This window comes from Euleptes europaea, chromosome 21 (genome assembly GCF_029931775.1).
Source record: "Euleptes europaea isolate rEulEur1 chromosome 21, rEulEur1.hap1, whole genome shotgun sequence".
Classification (NCBI taxonomy): domain Eukaryota; kingdom Metazoa; phylum Chordata; class Lepidosauria; order Squamata; family Sphaerodactylidae; genus Euleptes; species Euleptes europaea.
The window spans coordinates 15888706-15904099 of record NC_079332.1 but is presented as its reverse complement, the minus strand read 5'-3'; the positions used below and the strand labels follow the sequence as shown (position 1 = coordinate 15904099).

Here is a 15394-nt window from a genome sequence, read left to right as displayed (position 1 = left end):
CAGGTGGGGCCAGGAGGAGCACATTGCTCAGGCTGCCTTTTCTCTTTCCCTTCCCACCTCCCTCCCCTGCCCCTCCCCTGCCGACACTGCTGATTCTCACTTCTGGCCGAGACCTAAGCTTTCCGGCCAACCCGGCAACCCGAGAGCAACCCAGAGCCCAAAGCAGGAAGGATCTGGCAGGTTGTCTGGAAACAAAACTCCCTTGGAAGACACTGCAACACCGGTTTGCGGGATTCAGGCAGGGGGAAAGGTCCGGAATCGGCGCCGTGGGATCTGGTGAGTGTGTAGCCACTGTGGCCTGCATTGCACCCCATGGAGGGTTGGAAAGCAAAATTAAAACTTGACGGAAACAGACTCTCCAAGGACTAGAGGAAGAGGGTCAAAAGGGGTCCAGCCGGCGCCGATCACCCTTCAGCAAGGCCGGCGTTCGAATGCTGCCATCTGCTCCGATTTCCCCGCTTCCAAGAGTCCCGAGAAAGAGAGATCGGCTCGGACAAGACTTCTCCCCCACCCTTAAACCTGCACCTTTTTTTTTTTTGTCTCCGCTGAAATGAGGTAACCAGGAAAGCAAACCCAGCTCCGAAAGCCAGCTAAGGATCAAAGGAGAAAAAGGATTAGGGAAACCGTAGGGGTGTGTTTGCACAAAGAGGAGGAACCGAATTCGCTGCTAGCTGTTTGGCTCAGGGATACGCAATACTAAATTATTATTATTTTTTAAAGACTGGGCAAATAGGCACTTTGTTTTTTATTTATTTTTTTGGGGACTGGCGTTGTGGGATCGGGACCCCCTTTTCTTGCTCGCCATGGCTTACTCCCAAGTCCAGTGTTTGGACGACAGCCACGTCAACTGGCGGTCCAGCGAGTCCAAGCCCGAATTCTTCTACAGTGAGGAACAGAGGCTGGCTTTGGAAGCCCTGGCGTCCAAAGGTCCCGAAGCCTTCTACGAGGTCCTGAAGAAGGAGAACATCAGGGACTTCCTTTCCGAACCGGAGCTCCAAAAGATCCTGGAGACGCTGGAGACGTACGATCCTGGCTCGGAATATATCCCCCGTGGAGGGGAGCACGGCGATGTCGGCAGCCAAGATGGGGAGCAAGGCCCCTTGCCCTCTCTGGAGTACTGGCCGGAGAAGTCGGACCGGTCCATCCCCCAGCTGGACCTCGGGTGGCCAGAGAGCGTCGCTTACCGGGGCGTGACACGGGCCACCGTCTACATGCAGCCCCCCATCGACTGCCAACCCCACGTCAAGGAGGTGATCCGCAAGATGGTCTTCCAAGCGCAAAAGGTGAGGCATACCCCCCTTTGCCGTGTCGGGGACGCACGGTTAGATGACCCCACTTGCGCGTTCAGCCCTAGAGGATGTTGCATCGACATGTCTAGTTTGGAATGAGTTCATCACGCCGAGCATTAATGCCGATTTCACACTCGTCGGGTGATAAGGGCCCGGACGCCGTGCAAGCTCGTAAAGAAATCGTGCGGGGAGTTGGATGGGTTTGAATGAGGACGGATTTAAAACCGGGAGAGTGAATCATCCCCGGTCTATGTTTCTTGCCCGAGATCTTCGCTTCCTTCTTGTGCAAGGGCTAGGCACGCTGTCTGTACTCGCAAAGGAGAAAGGATAGATAGAAAGGGCTTGTTCCAGTAAATGCCATGGCTTATGGGACTTTGAAGTTTTAGTATCATCACAAATCCGACACAAACCGAGTTGCAGCCTGGCCCTTGGCCCAGATCTCTCCTCCTTCCCCCTTCGCCATGGTGTTTGCTACTGAATTTTTAATGCGCCAAGGTGCTCGAGGAACGGGGGGTTGAGTCTAGTAGGGACGTGGCCCCTTCCAACCTAGCAACACCTGTCCCTCGTTCCAGGTGGGCGGGAATGATCAGCGATGGCTCGGCAACGAAGGCACTCTGCGCGTGCTCGGTGATGCTCTTATCACCCCGGTGGGCGATAAGGCTGTCTGCATCTTCCTGCGGACAGCTGCGTACCCCTTGGGGGGGGGGATAATCCGTAAAAACGGAGCCCTCCTGTTTAAGGGGACTGAATCAACCCCCTTCTTGGCCAAAGCAGGGGAAATCGGGCCGCGGATTAAACTGCAGCCTTTTTTTTTTGTCATTTCCAATGGAAGGTTCTCCAGTTCTACTTGAGGTCAGCTAGAACCAAAACAGAACAAAACACCCCTCTCTTCATATACTTAATTTAGGGTAGAATTACTCTGCCCTGTTACACGATCCCCTTAATCAAGATTTTCATTTATCCATCACGTTTTTAATCCTACTTTTCCTCCACTGGGTTCAGGCCCCTAGTTCCCCTCTTCAGTCATCACAACAACCCTGTGAAGCAGGTTAGGTTGAGAGAGACTGGCTGAAGGTCCCCCACTGAGGTTAGAACCGTAGAAACTGTAGAATCATAGACTCTAGGAAGGGACCACCGGGGTCATCTAGTCCAACCCCTTGCACGATGCAGGAAATTCACAGCTACGTCCCCCCACATACATGCCCAGTGACCTCTACTCCATGCCCAGAAGATGGGAAAACAAAACAAAAAACCCTGGCCAACCTGGCCTGGAGGACAATTGCTTCCTGACCCCAAAGTGGCCATTGGCATTTCCCTGGGCACGTAAGGAAGGGCCACGAGAGCCAAACACTGACGCCACCCTTCCTGCCCTCCCTCTCATGGTCTGCCTAAGTTCACAGGTTTGAGGCTGACTTGGGATTCGATCCTGGGTATTCACAACCCCAGTTTGATATTCTGATCACCAGTACACATGAACACATGAAGCTGCCTTAGATCAGACCATCAAGGTCCATCAAAGTCAGTATTGTCTACTCAGACTAGCAGCAGCTCTCCAGGGTCTCAGGTTGAGGTCTTTCACATCACCTACTTGCCTGGTCCCTTTAACTGGAGAGGCCGGGGATCGAACCTGGGACCAAGCATGCCGAGCAGATGCTCTGCCACTGAGCCACGGCCCCTCTTTGATTTAATACAGCTACCGAGGCTGTGATTTATGTCATGGGGAAAGAAGGACTATTTAACCCTTTGCCCAAACTGAAAGTCAAGACCCCCAAACTGCTTTTACCCCAACCTGGGCCAAATTTACAGTAATTTATTTACTTCGCTTATACCTCACCTGCCTTTCTAAAGAAGCTAGCGTCGTTCTCCTCTCCTGGTGTAGTGGTTAAGAGCGGTGGTTGGGAGCGGTGGAGTCTGATCTGGAGAACCGGCTTTGAGTGGCAGACACTCATCTGGTGAACCATGTTTGATTCCCTGCTCCTCCACACGAAGCCAGCTGGGTGGCCTTGGGCTAGTCACAGCTCTCTTAGAGCTCTCTCAGCCCCACCCACCTCACAGGGTGCCTGTTATGGGGATGGGAAGGGAAGGTGATTGTAAGCCGGTTTGAGTCTTCCTTAAGTGGTAGAGAAAGCTGGCATATAAAGACCAACTCTTCTTCTACATTTTATCCTCACAACAACCCTGTGAGGTAGGCTAGGCTGACAGCGCGTGACCCGCCGGTCACCCAGCGAGCTTCCATGGCAGAGTGGAGATTTGAACCTGCCCCTTGCTATATAGCAAGGTGGAGGAAGTCATGGGGGAAGTCTTTTATTTCAATATCATTTTATTAATGGATGAAATGCTTTTCAACGACGCTGTTAAATTTATTCTATATCGTATATTTTAAATGAATGTGTTGCTGAAAAGTTACCTATCAGTAAATAATTGTGAAAATAATAAAAAAATTATTTTAAAAAAAAAAGGGATTTGAACCTGCCCCCCCCCCAGGTCCTAGTCTGACACTCTAACCACTACGCAGCACTGTCTCTCACCATAAGAAAAGCCAGGGCACTATGCCCAGCAAAGTAGGGGCAGCGTTGATTGCCAGGGGTTTTACCACGCTGGCACGAAACCGAAGAACAAGCACCATTCAGGGGCTTCACAGCCTCAGTTTGCAATCTGCAAAATGGGTGTAACACTAACCTACTCCTCAGGCTGTTGTAAGATGAAACAAGCTTTAAAAAACCCTCAGGGGAACAGGCTTCCTCAGGAGGTGGTGGGCTCTCCTTTGGAGGTTTTGAAGCAGAGGCTAGACGGCCATCTGTCAGCAAGGGTGATTCTGTGAACTTAGGCGGATCATGAGAGGGAGGGCAGGAAGGGTTGCGTCAGCGCTTGGCTCTCGTGGCCCTTTCTTGCATGCCCAGGGTAATGCCGATCGCCACTTTGGGGTCAGGGAGCAATTTTCCTCCAGGCCAGATTGGCCAGGGATCCTGGAGGGTTTATTATTATTATTATTATTATTATTATTATTATTATTATTATTATTATTATTATTGCCATCTTCTGGGCATGGAGTAGGGGTCATTGGGGGGGGGAGTTAGTTGTGAATTCCCTGCATTGTGCAGGGGTTGGACTAGATGACCCAGGTGGTCCCTTCCAACTCTATGATGCTATTGGGGAAAAACCTGCCAGGCACCATGCTCATAAAATTACAACCACCACCACCACAATTTAAAAATCAAGCACCGGTCATCTTCGTCCAGATGGCCGCCGTGCTGAGCTGTTATAAGAAGCAGTTTCCTTGTGCCAACTCTGTCCTCAGTCAGTTTCGTCCTGAACTAACACAGGCACGGGAGGGAAGGCAGCGTGATACAGCCCCAATTCGTCAGATCTAAGAAACTAAGTGGGGTTGGTAATGGGAGGGGAGACCACCGAGGAAGACGTTGCAGGGGAAGGCAATGGCCAGCCACCTCTGCTTCTCCCTTGCCTTGGAAGCCCCTTGCTGGGGCTGCCGTAAGTTAGAAGCTAAGCAGAGTCACTACTTAGAATCATAGAGTTGGAAGGGGCCCTAGAGGCCATCTAGTCCAACCCCCTGCTTAATGCAGGATCAGCCTAGAGCCGTGGTTCCCAAAGGTTTCGGGCCACCGCCCGCTTGGTTCCACAAACTCAGCCCCAGCGCCCCAGACCCCACCCTATAAAAAGCATTATTCAAAATAAGGGTTTGCATGACTCACTAAAGAAGATGATAATAACATTTCGGAACAGTAGCAATTAATTGGGCAACTATTCAAAATCAAATTAAAACGAGCTGAAATTTATTCAACAAAACCGATGAACTTGATCCAGTGGTACCAGCTGGGGTCACCATAAGTCGGTTGCGACTTGACGGCCCTTGTGTGTGTGTGTGCGAAGTGCCGTCAAGCCGCAGCCGACTTACGGCGACCCCTTTTTGGGGTTTTCATGGCAAGAGACTAACAGAGGGGGTTTGCCAGCGCCTTCCTCTGCACAGCAACCCTGGTCTTCCTCGGTGGTCTCCCATCCAAATACTAACCAGGGCTGACCCTGCTTAGCTTCTGAGATCGGACGAGATCAGGCTAGCCGGGGCCATCCAGGTCAGGGCTTGACGGCACTTACGTACGTAAAACAGGCACGTGTGACCAGAGCCGACCTCTACGTGTTTTATGGCAGAGATTGCCCCTCAGGGGGTGACCGCACTTTGCATTCCCAGCGATGTATTAAGAGTTTGAAAATGTTATAAAAAAACATCGCTTTAAAAGGGTTTTTGGCTACCACGGCTTATAAATGGTTGGAAGATGTCTTCACAGCTAAAGGGGCCAAACCAAGTGCGAACAGTATTTTTTATAACGTTTTCAAACTCTTAATACATCGCTGGGAATACATAGAAAGCGCGAACAGTATTTTTTTATAACGTTTTCAAACTCTTAATACATCGGTGGGACTACATAGAAAGTGCAAACAGTATTTTTTTATAACGTTTTCAAACTCTTAATACATCGGTGGGAATACATAGAAAGTGCGAACAGTATTTTTTATAACGTTTTCAAACTCTTAATACATTCGGTGGGAATACATAGAAAGTGCGAACAGTATTTTTATAACGTTTTCAAACTCTTAATACATTTGGTGGGAATACATAGAAAGTGCGAACGGTATTTTTTATAACGTTTTCAAACTCTTAATACATTGGTGGGAATACATAGAAAGTGCGAACAGTATTTTTATGTTTTCAAACTCTTAATACATTGGTGGGACTACATAGAAAGCGCGAACAGTATTTTTTTATAACGTTTTCAAACTCTTAATACATCGGTGGGAATACACAGAAAGTGCGAACAGTATTTTTTATAACGTTTTCAAACTCTTAATACATTCGGTGGGAATACATAGAAAGTGCGAACGGTATTTTTTGTAACGTTTTCAAACTCTTAATACATCGCTGGGAATACAAGTGCGGTAACTCACCGCAGTTGCCTGGCATCACATGCGTTTTGGTAAGATGGCGCCGTCCCAGAAAGAGAGTCGGGCAGTGAGAGGTATTATTGGGAAGCTGCGAGAAATAACAAAGAAAGGTGGTTTTGCACGTGACGCCGAAGGACGGTGGTCACGTGAACGTTCAGCCTCCAAAGCAGTCGACGGAAAGGCTGGTTGGCCCACGCAAAATCATCGGCGTTCGCCCAGGCGATTTCGTCCCAAGCCACGGAGGGAGGTCCCGTTCACACATGCAACCATACCACCAAGTCCCAACAGATACCTGTGAGCAAAACTATTCCGCAGCCTTTAGGGTTGTGTGTGTGTAAAGCACTGGTTCCCAGCCGGGGGTCCACGGACCCCCAGGGGTCCGCGAGAACTAAATTAAGGTCCGCGAAACAAAGTTATAAACCCATAATAAATCAATATTTTCAATTAAAAGTTCTCTATTATAAAAATATATATTCAAATAGTATTCTAAGTTTAATGTTTAACAGTTATGATTAAAGTTTATTTTCAAATTCTTGGGATTTTTATTTTGACCCTGGGGTCCCTGCACCGAACAAAAAAGTCCTGGTGGTCCCTGGTCAAAAAAAGGTTGGGAATCACTGGTGTAAAGTGAGGCCAAGTCGCAGCCGATTAGGGTTAGCCGACTTGGATAGCCCAGGCTAGCTCAATCTTGTCAGATCTGGGATGCTAAGCAGGGTCAGTATTTGGATGGGAGACCGCCAAGGAATACCAGGGTTTTGAAGTGGAGACAGGCAATGGCAAACCACCTCTGAACGCCTCTTGCCTTGAAAACCCTATGGAGCTGCCATAAATCAGCTGTGACACGATGGGAAAAAAACGAGACATCAAACGATGAACCGCAAAGGCGGATAAATTTGTTTCGAAGGAAAGGAACACATAGTACTACATTTCTCTTCGTATAGCATATAACATAACTGCGAAGGTTGATGTATCAGCAGTTTTAAAGGCAGGGCTTACTGTGAAACCTCCATGTTCAGAGGTAGTATATCTCTGAGTATTCGATGGAGGGGGAGGAGAGCAGGGGACGGAAGCCAGCGTGGTGTGAGAGCCGGCGTGGCGGAGGCTAACCTGGTGAACTGGATTTGTTTCCCCGCTCCTCCACAGGGTGACCTTGCGCTAGTCACACTCTCTCAGCCCCACCTACCTCCCAGAGCAGTGGTTCCCAACCTTTTTTTTTTGCTCTATTCCTCCCTTTCACCATTGTTCAGAATATAATCCCCCCCTTCCCAAAATAGTTTTAACAGTTATTAAAAACAAACTACAATTTTACAGAGTGTACTTAACCTACGGGACATCACACTTTGCTGAACGGTGGTCCCAATTCCCCCCCTCCGGAACCCTAAAATCCCCCCCGGGGGGGAATTGCCCCCTTGTCGAGAACCCATGTCCCAGGTTGTCTGTTGCGGGGAGGGGAAGGGAAGGTGATCGTAAGGCGGTTCGATTCTGCCTTAAGTGGTAGAGAAAGCCGGCGTATAAAAACCCACTCTTCTTCTTCTTCCCTTATTGGGTGAAGAGAGGTCGGATCCAGAACCCCTGACGCTCCCCCCAAAACCGTGCTAGAATTCAAGATGCCACAAAACACCAGGCTGCGTTTTTCCATGCCCTGCTTCACGGAGACCCCGGCGGCCCCGAGTGTTTTGGGAATAAAAGATTTGGCTCGGAAGACCTTTGGCCGGTCCAGGTGACCTCACCTGGCCTTCAGCGCACTGAAACGGCCGTGCCAGGTAACAAGGAGAATCAGGAACATTTATTGCGGCATTGCGCCAATAAAAATTAAGAACAAGGAGGTTATCACAGCCTTTAGGACTCCTTGGGACACGGCAGCCAGATTTCAGCCTCGGGTGACAGCTGATGTTTGCTTTGTCCCATGAGAGATGACTGCATTGTCTGTTATCTATTAGGATCAACAGCTGACAACCGTAGCACCGATTAATAGCTTGCCATGGGACTATTAACTGGAACTCAGCCAACAAATACTCATAGAAGAAGAAGAAAAGTTGGTTTTTATATGCCGACTTTTCCTACCTTTTAAGGCGAACGAAACCGGTTTACAATCTCCTTCCTTTCCTCTCCCCTCAACAGACAGGTAGGTGAGGCAGGTGGGGCGGAGAGAGTTCGGAGAGAGCTGTGACTAGCCCAAGGTCGCCCAGCAGGCTTCATGGGGAGGAGCGGGGAAAGCAACCCGGTTCGCCAGATGAGAGTACGCCGCTCTTAACCACGACACCACACCGGCTCTCATAGAAACATAGGGTTGGAAGGGACCTCCAGGGTCATCTAGTCCAACCCACCGCACAATGCAGGGAATTCACAACTCACTCCCCCCCACACCCCCAGTGACCCCTACTCCATGCCCCTCCAGGACTTTCTGGGCAAGTCAAAACAAAAGACAGCAGCATTTCTATGCACAACACATAACTTGCCTGCGGAACCCGCAGCCTCAGGATGTTGCGACGGCCACTAGTGTGGGTAGCTTTAATGGGGGATTAGATGCATTTATGGAAGAGAGTCCACCAGTGCTTATTAGCTAGGAGGGCTACAGAGAGTCCAGAGGATTCTGAAGACAGGGTAGGACCACAGCTCAGCAGCAGAGCTTTGGCTTGGCATGCAGAAGGTCCCAGGTTCAATCCTCGGCATCTCCAGTTGAAAGGACCAGGCAGTCGGTGATGTGAAAGGCCTCTGCCGGAGACCCAGGAGAGCTGCTGCCAGTCAGAGTAGTCAATATTCATCTCAACAGACCAAAGTTCTGACTCAGATGGTTTCTTTTAGGGGAGGGATTGTGGCTCAGTGGTAGAGCATCTGCTTGGCATGCAGAAGGCCCCAGGTTCAAGCCCTGGTGCCTCCAGGCAGTGGGTGACGTGAAAGACCTCCACTTGAGACCCTGGAGAGCGGCTGCCAGTCAGAGCAGACAAGACTGGCCTTGACAGTCTGCAAGGCAACTTAATATGTTCAGTACCTGGTGCCGAGAGGGGCACAAAAAGGGGGGGCCTTTGGTTTGGTGACCCCTCTTCTGGATGCTCAGCAAAATCTCATTGGCCGCGGTGGGGAATGGAAGGCTGGACTAGACGGCCCACTGGCCCGATCCCGCAAAACGTACCTCTCGCTCCTGGGAGCGACTGAGAACAGCGCCACCAAATCAGACCCTTTGGGCGTTTTTTCCCGGAGGTTCGGCGCGGTTTTGCCTTTGTTTTGGCCCGCTTCAAATTTTTTGATTTTTCATGAACGCTTCGAGCTTTAGCAGAAAAACCGCGTCAGCGCCGCGTCTCCGCAAACCTGTGTGGGTCCGTTCTTTGTGGTTGCGACGCGTTTTTTTCCCGCTCCACGAAAAACGTTCCCGGGTTCGGACCAATGGTCCCCGCCCAGGTCGGCTAATTTCTTCTCCCCTATGAATGGCGATCGGCCGGGAGAGTTTCAAGCCCGGGGGACAGCCTCCCTGCAAGGCAGGCCAGATCTCCCTCCTGCAAATCCAAGCCCAAACTCCCGTCACCCTTCTGAAGAGGGGCAGCCAGTCTGCTCTGGGTCTCCCTTCTCTATCTGGATGGAAGTTCCTGGCAATGGATGGCCGGAGCTCTACAGGGGGTGGGCATGGTAAAGTCTGGGAAAGGGGGGGTGGCCAAGTACGGGGTGGGGGACGGGGAGCATGGTAAATAGAAAAGTTATATAAGGAAACCGGAGGGACTGGTGCTTTTTTTTGGCTGGGGCTGTGTCCACAGAGGTGAACTGCACTGGGTAATCTGCTGGGCGGAGTTGGGGCGGGCATAAGCCGTGAGCTTTTCCGAAGGGGACAGACCAAGCCGTTGTAGAATACTGCTTGCTTTGTCCCCATGAAAAACCCAACTACTTCTGGATTGAAGGGGATATAAAAGCATGAATTTAAATCGCGCCCATGAAAAATAAATTTAAATCGCTTTTTTTTTTGGCTCCGCGGCAAGAGAGCATCAACATCTTCCGTGGGCATTTTAGTTTTGCTCCGATCTGGGGTCGCCGTTGACCCCCAAAGGGTTGATCCGGCGAAAAGGGGAGACGATACTTGGCTTGCGGAGGGCAGCTTGTGAAAGCGATGGCAAGCCTTGGCAGAGAGTCCCGCAAGGGCTTCGGAAACAACAGCCGGGAGACAGGAACGGATGAGAAGGGTCGAATTAACTCCACTGGTGTCCTTAAAAAGGACAGGGTGGGAAGGGCCTGGTGGATTTCCAGAGCCGAGACGTCTTGTACCAAAAAAGCCTCCCCATCGAATTTTTTTTTTTTTTAATGAACATCTCTCCAACTGGTTGCAGCTTTGCATGTCTTGTTGCTGCTCAACAATGCACGCATGCGCAAAGGAGCAAAAGCCCTTCTTCTGTGCACAAGTCGGTAACCCCCAAAGAAGAAGAAGAGTTGGCTTTCATAGCCCGCATTTCTCTACCTTTAAGGAGTCTCAAATCGCCTTCCCTTCCTCTCCCCACACCTGGTGATGCAGGCGGGGCTGAGAAAGTTTGGAGAGACTAGCCCAAGGTCACCCAGCAGGCTTCATGTGGAGGAGTGGGGAACTGAACCCCATTCTCCAGATTAGAGTCCACTGCTCATGTGGAAAAGCAGGGAATCGAACCCGGTTCTCCAGATTAGAGTCCACTGCTCATGTGGAAAAGCAGGGAATCGAACCCGGTTCTCCAGATTAGAGTCCACTGCTCATGTGGAAAAGCAGGGAATCGAACCCGGTTCTCCAGATTAGAGTCCACTGCTCATGTGGAAAAGCAGGGAATTGAACCCGGTTCTCCAGATTAGAGTCCACCGCTCTTAACCACTACGCCAAGCAGGCCTGGGAGACAGACTGGGCTATACTGACGCGCCCCCTTCTCGGTACACAGCAGTCTGATCGGTCGAAGAATCCCGCTGAAGGCATTGAAGAGCACGTGGGAAGCAATGAGAAAAGAAGGAAAGGGGACACGTTGTCAACTTTCACGTGCATTGGAGGCAGTGGAGAGCACCATCAAGTTGCGGCCGACTTACGGTTCGATTCCCCGCTCCTCCCCATGAAGCCAGCTGGGTGACCTCGGGCTAGTCACAGCTCTCTTCGAGCTCTCTCAGCCCCACCTACCTCGCAGGGTGTCTGTTGTGGGGAGGGGAAGGGACGGCGATTGTAGGCCGGTTTGATTCTTCCTTAAGTAGTAGAGAAAGTCAGCATATAAAAACCAACTCTTCTTCATTCATTCATTCATTCATAGACCTTTATTGGCATAAAAACCAACTCTTCTTCTTGGTGGCGGTCCCCCATCCAAGCACTGACCAAGGCCAACCCGGCTTAGCTTCCTAGATCTGATATGATTAGGCTAGCCAGGGCCATCCAGGTCAAAGCTCACATGTTACCAGCAGGAATTTATGCGCCAATCTCCCTTTTCTTCTCTCCGCCTCGCCGTCGCCCCACTTAATTCGTTTTGCGGTCCCTTAAGACGAGACGGTTCTTCAATGGTTGATCCAGAGACAGGGTCCCACTACTAGCTGTATCTTCGGCTGTCCCGTTGGTGGTGGGAAAACACGAGGCCGAGAGACAGAGTTCTGTGTCAACGTGCTTGGGAAATCTAAACCTCAGACATCTTGGAGGCATGCCAAACATCTCTTTCTCACAGCCAAACCCTGTTCCAAAGGCATTCAGGGCAGATTGGCACTAGCCCATGTTTGCATGTGATGTCCCCCCCCTCCCCGATTTTGCATCAGCATCCTGCTCATAACGCCCACAACGGGCACATAATACCTGTGAGATCCTATTGCCGTCTGAGACGCACATCGGTTCTGGGGCTATGTGCTGGGGACTGTTTACTGGGGCTATGTTACAGTTCTGGGGCTATGGGCTGGAAACTGTTTACCACGCTGTACATGCATGCGCCAAATTTACCGGCACATCTTTTCGGAGTGCCTGGGGTGTTTGCATGGGCGCACGGACTGCTCTTTGACAGCTTCCTTCTCTCCTCCCGACATCAAAGCTCCCTCCCCCATCCAATTGTGTCTATACTGGAAAGTGTGGCACATGGCACCTCTGGCCCCAGCGGCACAAAAAGGAGCATGCAATGTGCTCTTCTGTGTCCCTGCACAAGGTTGAGGGACTTTCCTAGAGCCGATCTCTAGTTTCCGGGGAGGTGCACGTTCCCTTGACTACCTCCAGCCATTTCTCCAGTGGGAAATGGGAGACAACGTGGTCGGCCTTCTACTGAAGAAGAAGAGTTGCGTTTTATGCCCTGGTTTTCTCTACCTTTTAAGGAGAATCAAACCGGCTTACAATCACCTTCCCTTCCCCACAACAGACACCTTGTGAGGTAGGGGGGGGGGGCTGAGAGAGTTCAGAGAGAACTGTGACTAGCCCAAGGTCACCCAGCAGGCTTCATGTGGAGGAGGGGGGAATCAAACCCGGTTCTCCAGATCAGAGTCCACCGCTCCAAACCACCATACCCTGCTGGCTCGTAAGCTGCTCGACATGCGCCCGATAATTTATCTACCTATTCATAGAATCATAGAGTTGGAAGGGACCACCAGGGTCATCTAGTCCAACCACCCCTGCACAATGCAGGAAATTCACAATTACCTCTCCCCCACACACACACCCCAAGTGACCAGAAGATGGCCAAGGTGCCATCCCTCTGCCTAAGGTCATAGAATCAGCCTTGCTGACAGGTGGCCATCTAGCCTCTTCTTAAAAACCTCCAGGGAAGGAGAGCTCACCACCTCCCGAGGAAGCCTGTTCCACTGAGGAACCGCTCTGACTGTTAGAAAGTTCTTTTTAAAGTCTAGACAGAAACTCTTTTGATTTAATTTCAACCCGTTGGCTCTGGTCCGACCTTCTGGGGCAACAGAAAACAGATCGGCACCCTCCTCTATACGACAGCCCTTCAAGTCCTTGAAGATGGTTCTCATATCCCCTCTCAGTCTTCTCCTCTTCAGGCTAAACATCCCCAGCTCCTTCAACCTTTCCTCCCAGGACTTGGTCACCATCTTCGTTGCCCTCCTCTGGACACTTTGCTCGATATCACTTGGAAATGAGAATGGCGGAAGAGTCGCTTAAAGGCATCTATCCTTGCCGACCGTGCCCAATATACCCGCCGAACCCCTCCTGTTGTATTCTGAAGGCGCTTTGCCTTGCCGCCGGGAGGGCAAGAAATGAGGGTTAATGCGACAAACACAGCCATCTCTCTCGAGCTCATTCACCCCGACTTGGGATGGCAGCGAACTTTTATCAAAGCGGCCATCGGCAAAGGAATGCAATTGGCCACCTGAGCTATTGAGAAGACCAATAAAGCCAAACCATAATATGTACATAAGGGCAAAGTTCCCTTGGCGAGAAAGGCCGTACCTTCACGGCACACCTGCATAACAACCGGGCTGTTTGTTGCAAGCTGCTGCAGGGCTGTGTTCAAGGGACGAAGGGGTACTGTCTCAAAGTAAATGCTTAGAAATAAAAGGGCCGTACCAGTAATAGGAGATAAAAATAAGGCCAGTGGTGCAAAATAGGTTAAAAAAAAAATTGTTACTCAGAATGGGACCTTGGTTCCTTACCGTGAAAGTTCCTTCTGCTCTAAGGTAAGGAGGGCATCTTGGAGACAGATGGGAAGAATAGAAAATTCCCTATGGCAATTTATGCAGGGCCAGTTTTGATGCTCGCTCAACACTTTTTTAAAATGCGAACTTTAAAACGCCTGTTCACGGTCCCGACGCAAAAGGAGAAACGCCACCCACCCACCCCACTCACCTGCTCCTTTGTTCCTTCCATTAGTAACCGCCGTTTGCATAGCTAACCCGCGGCTGTGATTTTGCATGCACCTTGGAGGGGATTCTTCGATGTGGAGGCAGAGCAAACACAAAAGGTCGCGTTCAAGGGGCTCTTAAGAAATGTGAAGCAGGTATGCGCCGGCTTCACAGTCACTTCCTGAATGATGGTTCAGCATGAAAAACTCAAAAAAAAAAATATGCGGGGCACTCCCGCCTGGAACGCGCTGCTAATGACCAAGCACAAATCCCCTATGCGTTTCGACCAAACGGCTTCTTCAGGGGAATCTGTACTTATTGCAGCAATTCTTCAAATGAGCGTAAAAGTCGCAGAATTTAAATTCACAGAATTTATGCTCACTTGAAAGATGACTGCAATTGCTACAGATTCCCCAGAAGAAGGCTTTTAGGTGAAAGGAATAGGGCATTTCTATTCTAAGAATTTATTTTTTTGACCTGTTTTGCACCAACGGCCTGGGCCTTCTATTTATCGAGCGTCTGCCACATGCAGGAGAGCCTTACACATGCATGCCAAATAAAACCTCCACGATCAGAGGTAGTGAATCTCTGAATCCCGGTTCCAGGAGGCAACATGAGGGGATGGTCTCAGCCTCTGTGTCCCATATGCGCCAGAGCAACCAGTTGGCCACAAGATGCTGGACTAGATGGACTTTCACTGATCAGATCCAGCAGGGCTCTTCAGAGGTTGGATGCTGGACTAGATGGACCCTCATTGGTCGGACCCAGCAGGGCTCTTCTTGTGTTTCTGGTCTTAAAATCCATTCTGCCCAGGCGTATGGACTCCTTATACTGGCTTCCCTTCAGAATCCCTCATCCCTTCACAGTAACGGAGGCCACCGTTTATTTCATCGGGATAAATACTGGCGAGCTTGAAGCAATGGCATCATTATCTGAAGGTCTTCTCGGTCCCCAACATGAAACCTCAGATCTATTTTTTGTCCCTGAACATTTCCCTTGATCAAAACTTCACTCTAAGAAATGGGTAATGGGAGGGTTAACGGCAACTCCCCCCCCCATCAGCCATTTTGGGGTAGCACCCATTCTTTCTCCCCAAGACACAGGGTTGCCAAGTCCGTCTTCGTCACCAGCGGGAGGTTTTGGGGGCTTGGGGAGGGAAGAGACTTCAACACCATACAGTCCAATTGCCAAATTTTCTCCAGGTGAACTGATGTCTATTGGCTGGAGATCAGTTGTAATAGCAGGTGATCGGCAGCTTGTACCTGGGGAAGGGCCGTAGCTCAGTGGTAGAGCATCTGCTTGGCATGCAGAAGGTCCCAGGTCCAACCCCCAGCATCTCCAGTTAAAGGGACTAGGCAAGTAGGTGATGTGAAAGACCCTCTGCCTGAGACCCTGGAGAG

At 50.4% G+C, this 15394-nt stretch overlaps 2 protein-coding genes across 2 annotated transcripts in view; one reads left to right on the top strand and one right to left on the bottom strand.

The window, feature by feature from the left end:
- The window catches only part of SLC5A10 (solute carrier family 5 member 10), a 128179-nt gene that overhangs the window by 30661 nt on the left and 82124 nt on the right, over positions 1-15394 (bottom strand). The gene's annotated exons all lie outside the window — the stretch shown is intronic.
- FAM83G (family with sequence similarity 83 member G) overlaps positions 804-15394 on the top strand; it is a 57613-nt gene continuing 43022 nt past the window's right edge. The window contains exon 1 of the mRNA XM_056866318.1: positions 804-1283. Within this exon, the coding sequence (XP_056722296.1) occupies positions 804-1283 (480 nt within the window). The remainder of the gene's footprint in view (positions 1284-15394) is intronic.